At 37.9% G+C, this 14,743-nt stretch overlaps 3 protein-coding genes across 3 annotated transcripts; 2 read left to right on the forward strand and 1 right to left on the reverse strand.

Moving 5' to 3' along the window:
* Nucleotides 1–31: 31 nt before the first annotated feature.
* LOC149731803 (integrator complex subunit 15-like) lies at nucleotides 32–3,101 on the forward strand. The gene is made up of 10 exons (XM_089885153.1): nucleotides 32–192; nucleotides 257–352; nucleotides 589–725; nucleotides 849–933; nucleotides 1,156–1,316; nucleotides 1,383–1,497; nucleotides 1,768–2,001; nucleotides 2,303–2,507; nucleotides 2,602–2,641; nucleotides 2,722–3,101. Exons 1-10 carry the CDS (start codon nucleotides 127–129, stop codon nucleotides 2,801–2,803), a joined length of 1,221 nt encoding a protein of 406 aa, XP_089741279.1. The 5' UTR covers nucleotides 32–126; the 3' UTR covers nucleotides 2,804–3,101.
* A 3,143-nt stretch (nucleotides 3,102–6,244) lies between these two features.
* Nucleotides 6,245–10,135, forward strand: LOC149731804 (uncharacterized). The gene is made up of 5 exons (XM_089885159.1): nucleotides 6,245–7,936; nucleotides 8,652–8,704; nucleotides 8,769–9,147; nucleotides 9,223–9,366; nucleotides 9,556–10,135. The coding sequence occupies exons 1-5, from the start codon at nucleotides 7,606–7,608 to the stop codon at nucleotides 9,738–9,740; spliced, it is 1,092 nt and encodes a 363-aa protein (XP_089741285.1). The 5' UTR covers nucleotides 6,245–7,605; the 3' UTR covers nucleotides 9,741–10,135.
* On the reverse strand, nucleotides 8,898–14,475 carry LOC149731805 (uncharacterized). The gene is made up of 4 exons (XM_089885180.1): nucleotides 14,160–14,475; nucleotides 12,532–12,679; nucleotides 11,583–11,698; nucleotides 8,898–11,442 (listed from the first exon to the last, which is right to left on the reverse strand). Exons 1-4 carry the CDS (start codon nucleotides 14,412–14,414, stop codon nucleotides 11,194–11,196), a joined length of 768 nt encoding a protein of 255 aa, XP_089741306.1. The 5' UTR covers nucleotides 14,415–14,475; the 3' UTR covers nucleotides 8,898–11,193.
* Nucleotides 14,476–14,743: the final 268 nt, after the last annotated feature.

Genomic DNA, 14,743 nt, shown 5'->3' on the forward strand with positions numbered 1-14,743 from the left:
AATAAAAATACAACGTTTGTGGCAACTTATTTTTGGAAAATACTTTGGTTTGCAGTCTCTGGTTTGTTTTGAAAGTAAATTTGATCGAAACATTTTGTATGGGACGTGGTTTGTGTGCGCTAAAACATGAACCAGAGACAGTACACATCCTCTGTCCAGGAAGTTTTGCAAAAACTAGAAAATATATTCAAGGTTTCGTATGTTTTGATGTTGTAATTTTAGCTACGTTACGGGTTAAACATGTATATTGTTTCAGAATCAAAGCGGTTCTTCTTTCAGCAAAGACAGCACCATTGCAAGAGTGGATAATGTCATTTTTAAATGCAGTGTTGACTGGATTTCACAACAAAAGGTGACATGATGTATATTTTTATATATTATTTAAAGTAAACTGCCTAAGCCTATAGTCTTCTGCTTTCTAGTGCTGGACTGGAGTTTACAGACTGGACAAGACACTGTTGTTTGTATCATTGTAATTCTAGAATAATGGCATCGAACGCGTGGTTACTGTAACATATTCTGTCACATTGTACAAACATAGAAATAGTACATATACTGTGTAATATAAATTTACACCACCAACATCAGGTCTTAACACCAGTAGAAGAACTTGAGCTTATAGATGAGCTGTGTATGTACCTTCAACAACAAAAGCACGAATATGTTCGCTACAGGGTGTTTGAAGCTTTGTTTTCGATGGCTAGAGAAAGTGCACAAATGTATAGGTATGTTCATTTGTATACCATAGAGGCATAGGCTCCTATATATATGAAACAACATCTTTAAGTAGTAAAATTCATAAGTAGTATACAATATATTCCACTGAAAACACTATTAATTTTAAACAGACGTGAGGTGCTGTGCAAACTAGTCTCACTTGGAATTGCAGCAAAAGCCAGTGCTGTGTTAGAATGTGCAGCTTTGTGGATGAAGGTAAAAAGTCTGTAGCATTACTGCACTAGTCTGAAATCTAACATAACTATGTTTTTATTTGTGGCTGGCAATTTGAACAACCCATCAGTAACCATTGGGTTGCAGCAATTGCCATTAATTGGCTTGCCCAAAGAAACATACATAATAGTGGCAGCAATGATGAATCAATGAGAAACATACACAATAGTGGCAGCAATGATCCTCTTTTCTTTTTTCTCACAGAGCTGTGATAAATCTCATGCCATTCATTTGGTGATGAGTTTGATTGAAGACTACTGTACACTGCAGAAGAACGGGACCATTGAGTTGAAATCTTGCTTGGAAGTTAGCCCTCGGTTTTGCTGCGTCTTTACCATAGCTCTGACCTCCAACTACACCATGATGTAAATACTTTTTCTTATGCCATATGTGCTATTTTCACAGTACCTTTAAAACACATACTTTTTCAGGGCAAGAGATAGGGCACAGGCAAAGTTGCAAAGATTTCCTGAACTCCAAGTATTAGATGTTGTTCAACATTGGTTATTAACGGAACCTACTTTATGTTTCAGTACTGCAACCCAGGTACCAAAGCTGTTGTACATTATTTTGAACCACAGTATTAATAAGCTGTTACTTCTGCTACCAGGCATAATGTAAATAACTTTTCAACGTCTCATCTGGTATAAAAAATGTAGTGCATTTCTGACGTTTCGTCCGCAGGTTGGCAGAAAAAAGTAGTGTATTTCCGATTTTAGGCAGTTTTTTCAAGCTGTTGAAATGTTATTTATGTTATGACTGACAGCAGAAGTAACAGAAGTAATTTCTTTGTATTAAAAGGCATCTATTCTTTAGATGGACAAATTATGGAGAACTGTGATAAAAGCAACGCAAACTTTACCTGACAGTCTTGCACTTACACCACTCGATGGTTTAATCCAGTGGAGTGTAAAACTTCCTTTTTCCGACCAAGGTAGTCAAAACAAAATGGAAGTTTCAACTGAAGATGGTGTTTCGTATTATACTCTACATTCCAAATTACACTATGCACTACTGAAAGCACTTTTAGCTTCCAAACCAGCACTGAAGGTATAGTTTTACTTGTAAAATTTGTCAATGTTTATTAACTTACTTATATAAAATAGGGTGGGGTAATATGGGACATTTCATTCTTTTTTCTCTTTCCGTTTGGTAATAAATATGAATATTTACCGAACTATATAACCATAGCCCGGCGACTCTTGAAAGAGAGTTGCAATTGTTCTAAACACAATCAGCAAGTGTGAAATTTAGGAGCTGCCAATATTCCATCTTATTCTACAGTATTATAACAGGGTTTTACTTTTTAACTTTGTTTACAGCAGTGTCATAGTAATGTTATAACTTGCAGGCCATTGCAAAAGGATCAGTGTTGGGGAATCCCGACCTCCAGTTGTGGGGAAAACCCCAGGTTCATTCCCTGATTGGTGACCTCATGACCTTGTGTCCAGATTCCGATAAACCAAAGGCAGGAAGTCCAACCGAGCTGTCAATCAACCGATTCTCACAAATTTGTCAAGTAGGCATGACCATGAGAGTTCTTAACTGCACTAAAGGTGAAATTTGCTATTGTAAAACTTGTAGCATCCTTCGTCTTTTAATAGATACTTGATTTCCAATTTATATATTCTGCTGTATATTGTTTTCCAGATCAATTTCAAAGCCTTTCAGATCCTCTGCCTAAGACAAGGTAAATTTGAACTTTACTTGCAGCATTTTCCATGCAATAATACTGTTGTATAGCAGTAAACAGAAATTGTCATTACTTAGGCTTCTTGAACTGGTTGCGTACGGTTCAGCTCGCAGATCATCTGTGGATGAAGTTCCAATGGACATCGCACAAAGTTATTAATGTCAATGTACTCCATATGCATATCTTCATGTTCAAGGGTACTAGGGTAATGAGCCAAATATGGTGTATTCCAAGGTCGTTAACAAGGACTTCACCCATGACAAGGAATTTAGCCATATGGAATTAAAGGATTATACCAACTTGCGCAGATCTAATTGCTACACTACTATGTGGTTGATTGAAAATGTAGTTCCATATGGATTGGCATAAATACTTATACTTAGTCCAATAAGTGTAATGTGTGTGCTGTTCCCTGGTCCGCAGTTTCGAAATGGTGAAATAAACATATTATTCTTTATTCTGTTCATAATTGTTAAGAACAAAGTGGTCTGCTCTGTTAGAACAACAGTGTATATTCCAATCGGTGTTGTTAGCCACTTGTGGCGCTGCAGAACAGGTTAAGTACGTCACAATATAGGTGCAAGTCAATGCGTGTAATGTGACGACGGTAGAAACTGAGTTGTATACACTCTCATGTTGAAGAGAAATCCATGACGTGTTACTTACCAATGGGCGCCAAGCCTATACTACATAATATACTGGTGTATGGTGGAGTTGGGCATGATGTCATTTCCTTTCAAGTGACGATACTTCCTGTCTGCCATGGACCGCCCTAAACCGTTAACGCAACCAATAGCACAGCGGTTGCTGATGCACGACTATATCCTGCATTGTCTTAGATATTCTGTGTAGATGCTATGTGAATAAGACAATTATGTTACACTATTGTTAGGCGAGCACGTCTAAAGGGCTAATGTTCTGAGTCTATAAATCATTAGGGGTATAGTTATATTTACCTAACAATAAAAAAGAGCCAGGAAAGTCATAATTTATATCAAAACTTGTGAATATTGCCATTGCAAAAAAATAATCTGTATTACAATAGATTAACCGTTTACCAAATGCGATCAATAACAAATTAAATTTACATTCTTCAGCGTAGAGCAACGTGACTATGTTGGCGTGCGGTTTACTCAGGTCTCTATATAGCATGTAGGCGGATCATTTTGTGTGGGTATTTTAATCTATTCCGCATTGAAGGATGCAGTTGCGTGATTTATTCTTAATTAAGCGTTGGGACTGTATTTTAAGGTCACGCAAATTTCTTGTTACATTCGAACTTACAATTTTTGTTTGAAGATTTTGTAGTTTATTTAGTGTAGGTTATTTTACAACGAGATTTTGTTGTCGAAGTTATTATACTTAAAGTACCGTGGGAAAAGATGGGACACCTTCAGCTCGAAATAGTCAAATATCCTGATCGCATTTTAAACAATCAACAACGGTCTATAGAAGTCGTAAAGTTACCGTTTTGAAATTTTTTAAATGTTCTTTGTTTACTACCAAGTGGGACGGGAAAATGGAATGAAAGGTGTCCCATCTTACCCCACCCTACTGTACTTAACGATAGCTGTTGCAAAATTATGTTTAATTTAATTGAAAGAGATACTTATTTTATAGCCTCAGTGCAGGAAATGCAAATCTTTCGGATTTATCAGAGCTACAGAATTAGTAGCTTATTTAAGCCATGGCTTACTAAACATATAGTAGGGTGGGGGAAGGTGGGACACCTTTAGCACGTAAAAACCAAATATTTAGATCGTGTTTTAAACATTTAACAACGGTCTATGAGAGTCGGAGGATACAGTTATATGGTTATTTGAATTTTCTTAGTTTACTACCAAATGTGACGAGAAAGTAGAATGAAAAGGTGTCCAAACTTCTCCCACCCTACTATATCTTTAGTGGGCCATGATTAAGCTTATGTGAATGTTATGTATTTCTACGTTAAAGTGCATAAGGTCACTGTGTACGCATTTCACTCACGTCGCTCGTGTTTTTACAACAGCCTGTACAAAAACAGTTATTGTTGGAGACCATGTGAGGCCACTGTATCGGGCTGAATGCTTTTGGAGAATAAGAAAAACAGCGCTGATATGGTGTATGAAGCATTGCATACACAATGCTAAGATAAACATTTTAAATATAAGGCGTGTGCATCTTCCCGCTCTGTTTACATTAATGTATCACGGTTGGTAAACGTGACAAGTTGAACCAATGTTGCAAACTAACAAATGTCCCCACTTTAACCGCACATAAAATTTAATATTGTGAGTGAAATTTCACAAACGAAACAGTAGCTAAATTTCCTGGAAAAACATCCCGTTTTATTTTAGCCTTTACATTCAAATCGCTTTAGATTATCATAACAGCCGCACCAGACACATTAATACGGTATAGTTAATCTCGCATGCCACTTGTCAGCGTGAGCAACGGTTTTAGTAACCGGATGTACCAATTCATTATACGTATCAGCGTTTTGTTTGAGATTTAGCAAAAATACAAACAATATTCGAACTTTGAACTGCCAATAAATTGGACAACTGCATAGCATTAAACACATTATATTGATATTGTACTGCGAAGTTCGGATCTTTACTATTGTGTTAAGATAAATGGGTAGTGTATATGTGCTGGCTTGCAGTATAAGAGAATACAATACTGGCGGTTAATGATTTTGTTTGTTTAACTTAACATTAACGCATCTCTGGTTCGTTAGCAGACATTAAATGGATTTTTACATCAGCGGTGTGTGGTAAAGACGCACTGATTTTGTTCCCAAATGGGCACGTCGTTTTTAAACCAGTTTTCATTAAATTTTTATTAAAAGTAGCAAGGTTGCAACCACGGTGTTCATAGATGAATTATAATGTGTAGAATCTTCGCATAGAGTCTTAATGGTCATAATGAGGGAGCAATGATACGGAGAGGGGAATTAAATTAGCACTGGGAAGCTATTACAGGCAGGTTTGCCATATTGAGGTTTTAATAATCGATGCGCTCATGAAATATGCAGGAGAGGGAAGGATTCAGATCGAGCGGCGTTTTGATTTATGCGCGGCATCTCTGTGAGACTGAGATTGAAAAATGGAGCAAAATACAGCTCGCCAGCTTGGGCAGCAATATTGCCATCATTAGGTGAAATGGCCGGTAGCACAGAATGCAATTACTCGCTCGCAATATACTGGCATATGGCACGCGCTCCATAAATTACATCGCTGTCTCCAAATAATGAAAAGGGATCTCGGTTCCTGCTGTGCCCGGCATGTCATGTAACGATTTTCCATGCGCAGCATATTCGGCCGCACAATTTTCGCTTTGCACTGCAGATTCGATGATGGGAGAATTCAATTGTTAAAACACGACGTTAGTTGCGTGAATCGTGCGCTGTATACCTAATGTGGCGATAAATGAATTCACGCCTTCCGCCTAACTGACGTCAATGGGAAAATAGGTGCTTCTTTACCAGTACCCGAAAGCGGCGCCGAAACCAACATTTTGGTTGCGATTTTACCGCTGTAAACAATAACGACAGAAGTAAACGTAACTGCATTGTTTCTATTAGATGTCACAATATATTTTATCCCTACGAAACTTTTTGTAGCGTTTTCTTTTATTTGAAAAACAGAATTATTGGATTTTTGGAGAAATTGTTCATTTTTTTCATCAAAATAAAACTGATTTTAAATCACGATTTTCTACAAGGATTGTAACTCGGAAGCGTGATTGCGTAAGCCCAGTTGCAGGAGGGTGGCATTTCCGCGTACCAAAGTGTTGTAGTGGTTCATTCTGCGCATGTCATGTACGTCTTGTACGCGGAAGTCGAGTCGAGTAAAGCCCGATATCTTATGAAGGCATGTTTACTAGATGCGATATCAGTAAAACTTGTGGTAGGTAAACACATCTTTTTCCTTGGAAAGTAATTCTATGTTGTTGCTCCTAGTTTAGACTTGTGGGTCAAAAGCCAAGATGAGAGTTAGGAGAGTTGTTAGGATCAATTTCATATTTAGAATAGAACTGGAATTGTGAGATTTGTATTTTGTTTCAATAAATGTAAATTGGACGTTACAGAAATCCATATAGTTTAAATTTCAGTATAATAGGGTGTATACGCCCGATCGATATAATGCTTCCAATGCGCTCAAAATACGTTTTGTGTCAGACCGAACAGTGAGTTTGCATCGTGCCAGCAGTTTATCAGCCGCAAGCAGAAAAGCCAGGGCGCCGTTAAAAGTGCAACATAATCACCATCTCACTTGATTTCCCGGCTTTATTTAGGTTAACTGCTGATAAAGCCCCTGGACACACGTTTATTTTGCACCGTGATTCCAGTGATGGCCTAGTTCGAGGCAAAAGTTGAATTAAAAAGCGATAACATTTGAACGGAATAAAAATTAAATCACAGATAACCGAATTCAGTGTCGAAATAACGGCAGATGCGAAGTTTTAGGGTATTCGTTTATAATACGCTTTCCCGTGTTATTTACCAGTTCATTGAACAATGATGTATTTTCAATTGCCCGTCGGTCTTACAGCAAATCAATAGTATTGGTTTGTGGTGTGTTTTATGCCCTCAGATTCTCCCTTTACTATTTGATTGATTTCGAGAACGAGAAGCAATAATTAATTTAAACTTGTTGTTACCACGCTGCTGATTAAAATCTGAGAAACTGTTGAGTTGCGATAGATAAATGGATTTGAAGCGATTTTTATTTATAGTTACAAGTTTGAGCCTCGTCGCAAAGCGTAATCTTGATAAGAACAACGCGATTTGCGGCTTATTGTTCTTCTTTATAACTTCACTGGGAACCATTGTTTGCAAAATTGAGCTCGGACCGATTGCTTGCAGTTTCGAGCCGCAAATAATCGTCCCCCCATTGTTTTACTTTTGACAGAGGTTAGACGTTCGTTACGTCACAAACTGAAACAAAGGATTTCGCGCAGCACGACTGAAAAGAAAAATGTCAGATCAAGACGATCAGACCCCTGCACCCGTGGAGATTGATGACGTCACAAAGCCGTCTGAACAAGAAACAAAGGCAGACTGTGATGAAACAAAGAAAGAAGAGGGAACGACGCCCGCAGCAGAAGAAGCCACGGAACAGTCAACCACTGCAGAGCAAGCTGACAACCCATCTACAACAGAAGTAACAGAGCAAGAGGATAAGGTTGAAGACCCTGCAGTTACCGAAACCCAAGAACAAGAAAAAAACAACGAGCCAGAAACCGAAACTCAAGTTCAGGAAACAAACGAAACAGATATGGGACAAACAGCAGAAGTTAAGACTGAAGGTAATGTATTTATTATAAGCATGTCTGTTGTAGCCGTAGTGTATATTACAGTATATACTGCATACAGCAGTCTACTAAACTGTAGGTTTTTTGAACCCTAAGTGTACTATAGTTTATTAAAATTCAATCCATGATTTGGTGCAAAATAATATAGCCGTTATTAGAGACATATTCATGTTAAATTGGCGAATTGTTTGTTGTATTTAAACTTATGTGATTAAAGGTTCGTGTGCGAAATAGAGCGATGCAAATGTCTCTTTATAAACGCGGTGCCATGTTTGGTAATTGACGAATAATTATGATGTAATATTTGTGTATACGGTTGTTGATTTCATTGACTAATCATATTCAGTGATGCACAATCGTGGATGCAATGACTATATACACAACATTATAATGCACAAGCGGAAACACTAGTGGTATAACCAAATAAAGGCCACAGATGACACATACTGTGACGCAACCATAAACGCCACAGCTCGCATTTCACGAACAGCATTTTTTAATTAACATTTTGCATATACAACGCACACAGCTGCTATAGTGGCCTTTACTTTTTCTATTTAAAATGTAACACGCATACTTCAACTAAATGTTAAAGTTTGTCGAAAAGTCTTCGATGACGTAATATATAGTTTTACTCCCAATTATTAAATAAAATTTCCCAAAATTCAAATAGTAATTACATGACTTATAACACAATTGCTTTTCACAGAAACTGCAAACGCCGAAGCAGTAGCAGAAACCACCCCTCCCATCGAACAAAAGGTTTGTATATTTACACTGAGCTGATAGTTGTCAAGTTTTGTGGTTTCACAAATAAATCTTCCAGGAAACTGTGACTGAGGATGCCACCGGTGAAACTGCTGAAGTTCCAAAGCAAGTGGAGGAGAAGAACGAAGAGACAGAGCCGGCTCCTCCGGTATCAACAGAGCAGGAGGATGCTCCAGCAAAGGATGAAGGGGTGACAGATCAGGAAGAGACCAAGAAAGAAGCGGAACCATCCGAAGATGCGGCAAAGAAAGCAGAAGAGCCGACTGGAGAAAAATCAGCTGCGGATGAAAATGGGAAAGCCGAGCAAGCGGAAGCACCTAAGGAAGAGAAGGAACCAAAAGAAAAGAAGAAGAGAGGAAGGTTGTCGAGTAAATCTTTCAGGAAAGTCTTCAAAATATTCAGTACCAAGAAAACTCCGAAAGCCGAGAAAACAGAGGGTAAGTTTTTACTTTTTTTGTAGGCTTAGGTATATGTAAGTTAAATGGTGTAACTGTATGTTTGGTAATTTTTAGGAGAAACTGAGAAATCGAAAAAGAGTGGAAAGGTCGCTGAATACAAGGATAAAGCGAAAGAAAAGGGAATTGAAGAACCGCAAGACGGCGCACAGGAGCCAGTTACAAACGGCAACGGCGTGGAAGAAGCAGATCACGAAAAAAGTAAGACAGCCACCATTTTAAACGCTTTATTTTATATTTTAGAGGTTTTATGCAGCTTGCTTAGTGCGAGTATGCAATATCATCCTCAATTTAAAGCACATTTAAAGAATTATATAACCAGTATTATTTGCTAACTGTATCACCCCACAGTACAATATAGTGGCAAGAATTAAACTAATATTTATATAGGCGCGGAACAAGCGGCGGAAGTCCCGAAAGAGAATGGAGATGCGAAACAAGCAGAGCCCTCTGACGTCACTAGTGACGTAAAATCGAGCGATGACGCAACACAAAATGAAGCAACAACCGATGCAAGCGTTCCTAGTGGGGAAACGGCGGCAAGCGAAAAGGCTGTCGAAACTGCTGCAGGGTGATAACGACCAACCCGCCACCATTTTTATTTAATCCATTCGATGTGTGACGTCATAGACACGTGACGCGCGACGTTATTTCATTCTTGAAGCGTAAAATTGAAACACATTTGGCCGTCGCAAATTGCAGAACGGTGTATGACGTCACCACGCAAAATCAGCCTGCTCTGTATATAGAAATAAACATGTTCGGTTGATATTAATATTGCTTTCATTTTTAATGTAATTTTGCGTAATCGAACTTTCACAAGGCGGTTTCTTTTATTTTTAACAACTAGCACCGAGTATCGATATTAGAATTTCACCTGTACTTACACTTTTCTATGCTGATATATCTATATATAAATATGCGCAACTGTCGAATATTCGTTACAGAAATACAACAGGCTTGAACTGGATTCGTTTCATATTTTTCGAAAAACTATTCACGGTCCAAGAAATCCGAATGATTTTATTGGATGATTTGTCGAATTCCAAATAAATCGCAGTGCGTGGATTTTTTTGTACCGTCATTGTCTATTAAACTCATGAAATGAGTCATATTTACATATCCACTACAGACTTGACCCATTACGAATCATAAAACCGTATCCTCACGACATCCATACTTCCGCCGTCCACATACAGTTTTGATGGTTTTATGTGCGTTTTGTGGTCGCTTGCTGTCGTAAGCACCATGTAAAAGTATCATATGCGAGTATAGTTTAGCTTTAGAAGGTGTTTGGAAAAAGAGCGGTTGTTTATCTTAAGTATAATATTTTTGGAAATAAGAAGAAATAAAGACAATCGTACCGTAGACATACATGTTGTAATGTTTGTACTAAAAAATGGTAAATTTTAACACTGTTTAAACATTAATTACCAAATGCGTGGTGCTTGCGACTTTAAGATGCATAAGTTGCGAACAAGACACCAACAAGATGGATATTTTAACACGCTATTTGCAACATGCATCGCCAGGTGTGTCAAGGAGGTCAAGGAGGACTTCTGGCGTTTTGTTTTGTGATATAACCGGTGTTTCGTCTACCTTATACTGTGAGTCATTGTTTCGATTTAAGTTTCTTTTTCCAAGAAAACGTCGGTCACTTAATATCACAATCACAAAACAAACAATTGGCAGAAGATGTTTTTTATAACATACGCATATATACGTACTTTTAAAGCATTAAACTTAAAAAATCCTGTGTAACTGTGAAGGTTTCATTAATTGGGCTGCATAAACTGACAAGTGAAACATAACATAGCGGTCCTCACGTATTAAATGTATTTATACAAAAATATTAAAACGGTAGAAAAAAAAACACGACAATTCCTGCACTTGCATCTCGATTTTGCGCGTGTTCGTAAGATGACCCCCTCCCCAATCACACGACTCGAAAACGTGCCCGCATATAGCCCTCGGTTATATATAACTTATTACCGTAACTTAAGTTACATATACGGTCAAAAAAGACAATTACTTCAGCCAAAAGTTACGGAAAAAGAGATACACGACTGGTATTAGAACGGTTGCGATGGCGACTTTGAATTCCAGTTGCAATCGGCATATTAGTGGAGAATTTTCGAGCAGCTTTTCAGCGACGACGCCTCCGCGTATGTTTTTATGTGGAAAAGGTTTATCCGGGATCGGCTTATTGAGGAATTTGCACAGCGGAGACCAACCCTCCTGACACCGGAACACTAAAAGTTTGTCTTTCGGCGCAAACTAAACGAGAGAAAATGATTTTAAATTTTTGATGTTTTTTCACTTTTTTTACGTCGTATTTCATAATTTTTATTATACATGTATGCTCATGCAGCGCTACCTATTGACAGTAACTTGTATAATCAATTTGTATGAGCTACCTGTAATACATTCTCGTTATGCTTGTCGTACACCTCTTTCATGCGAACCCCGTTTGATCTACTAACATAGTTCCACTGCCACGGCCAAATTGGAGCCGCGTTGAAAACAACTTTCCCTGCACAGATCGCCGATTAATTAAATTTCCGCATTTGTTTTTAATATATAGATAAACGCGAACGGAATCTATGCTGGTGTTATATTACTCGTAATTTTGAAATAAAGTACATTTAGACAGCCATGTACCACGTTTGTAAAAACTGCTGAGTAAAATATAGCATGGTTTGGAAAGGTGGGACACCTTTAGCACGTATCATCCTGATGGTGTTTTAAACCGTGAACAACCGTCGTCTATGAGAGTTGGGAGGATACGGTTTTATAATTCTTTGCATGTTTTGTGTTTCCTACCAAAGAGCCAAAAAATAGAATATAAAAAGGTGTCCCATATTTCTCAGCCTACTATATTACTCGTAATTTTAAAAGGGAATTTAGTTGGACAGTTATGTGCCACGTTTGTAATAACTGCTAAATAATATAGAAAGAAATGAATGAATGAATGAATGAATGAATGAATGAATGAATGTAACTTACTTTATCCTCGCGTGGCCGGAAAACGACAGTCGTTATAACACGGGTTTAACACCTCGTGCCAGCTTACGAGTTGCCATGTGATTACTTTGTGGGTGATTATTTTTTTTTGGATTTTTTCTTTTTTTTATGTATGGCTGATAATTTGGACAACCCATTAGTGACCACTGGGTTGAAGCAATTGTCGTTAAGTGTCTTGCCCAAGGACACATACGCCCACAATGGTAGCAGCGACGAGCCTTGAACCCATTACCTAATGGTTACAGGCAGGCGCGCTAACCACTACGCCACGGCGCCGGACCAAGGATGGTATATGGTATATAAAGGAAAAAAAATTGCGACTATTTTCACCACTGCACCTACCTATAGCGTTAACCATGAAACGCATCCAAATCGCGGTTGGGCAGACAAAGCACATGAGACGGAAGATGAAATTATCTTCTAAAACTTGTATTTGGTGGTTCATGCTGTCCAACCACGTAGAAGAGTCTTCCCGTAACGTTAACACTATCTGGCGAAGATTCCGAAAATGTAAGTAATACATAATATATGGTAGAGTACTGTGGGGAAGATGGGACAGCTTTTAATTTTATTTTGTCGTCCCATTTAGAAGTAAACAAAGAATATTCAATTAATTATAAAACCGCATCATCACGACTTCCATAGACCGTTGTTAATTGTTTCCAACACGATTTGGATATTTGGATATTATGTGCTAAAGGTTCCCCATCTTACCCCACCTCACAATATACAGCATAACGTTAATGACGCGACCGCTGCAACGATTATGCAGAATTATAAACCGACGCTTGAACAACTTATTACTGGTAAATGATGACTCGGTGTTTAGTTTTTGAGTGTTTTCAAGAATTGTATGGTTGATTTATTGGAGTACACCCACGCGACCACATGGTTTTTTCAGGAAACAGTCATTTCGAAAAGAATCGGCAAATAAGGTGGTAGCCTAAACACACGTTGTTCGTTGTTGCAGAAATAAAGAACACGGTTGTTTAATTTTACAAACAACTGGGAATACGGAACGCGCTCGCATATGTGTCCATTTTACACAACAAAAAGTATATCACTATAAAATAAAAAAGCATTTTCATTTACCATATAATAGGCAACTACGATGCTGGATGAAAAACACCCTAAACATAACTGAATAGTGCTGCGCGTTCAATTGTAAAAATCAAATTTACTCATGAAAAAATTCATTTCCTTTCACGGAAGTCTAAATCTCTGAAACGTACGTAGCGCTTCCTCCATAACATTCAACATGCAAAGCAAAAACTACTAAGAAACTGATAAAACCACGACAAATGTAATGTTTACACAAAAAAATACATTCTCCCATATAGGATAACGTTGGATTAAATTGTCTAGAAATATGATTTGGTTCTCTGTATCGTCATATTGGTAGTAAACAAAGAATATTTACAGAATTTTAAAACACAATTACTACAGAAACGTGCGGGTTTCGATATAAACATAGAGTTATCAGCTATCATTTTGTGAATCATTCGATTTATTAAAACATTGGCATTATTACTATATTCCCAAAAAATCGGTTCCCGTTTTGGTTGCATAAGTCTATGTTTGCGAATAATAGACAAGACGCACAGAATATTATTTCTCCCAACTATTTTAATGTCTGTCAATTTGGAACCAATTCTAACGTGGGTGGTTCGTATTTAAGTTTCAGCGTCCGTGGAATAGTTAAATACCCATGTCCAATGAATGACGTGGGGAAGCGGAAACGAAGTGAGATTATTACGTCATCAAATACCGATCGATGTACTCACAATAGGGATATTGTCTCATATATCCACAAATTCAAAAAACTGGAACGACAAAAGACTGGATTCGCCAAGAATTCAGCGAAACTCTATTATAGATAGTTATACCCACGACCCGCTCTTTTATACGCCTACCGAAATAACCACACGGTGATTCATAACAGTATAAATATTGTATTAAGCTAAACTTACTTTGGCTTCCGGGAATGCTCTGTGTATTTCTCGCCAAAAGAAACTTGCAGGGAGATCTGTAACCGCGTCCACGTCTGAGTACATTTCTCTCCACAAGTCCGAATCCTCACTCTGTCCCGATAGAATCTTCATCCACTCTCGCCGAAGAAACCAGAAGTTTTCGTCGAAGTCGTAGACTGAGTAGCCGAGCTCGCGTAGAGCCGCGTACATGGTCTTGGTCCCTGTTTTCGGGAAACCGGCACAGATTACTTTCATGTTCTTATGCTTATATATATTCTGTTGAAAATATCGAACGTTAAACGTTTGAATAGTTTTTTTTGTAAATAAACAATCAACAACGAAAAGTAGATTTATAAAGATACCGCAGGCATAAATCCTCCAGGTATTTAGCACGCCAGACTCTGCGCGTAACTTTAGTAGCGTTTGGTTAACTATAAAAAGGAGAACTGCGTTATTTGAATTCTTGGTCTAACCATAAACTAATATGTGCAAGGCGGCATTCAACAACACATTCAATAATCGGCAAGGTTTTAAAAGCTTTGCGAATCAGACGTCTCTGAACATTTAACCTAAGACATGAATGT

This window comes from Ciona robusta, chromosome 9 (genome assembly GCF_009617815.1).
Source record: "Ciona robusta chromosome 9, ASM961781v2".
NCBI classification, from domain to species: domain Eukaryota; kingdom Metazoa; phylum Chordata; class Ascidiacea; order Phlebobranchia; family Cionidae; genus Ciona; species Ciona robusta.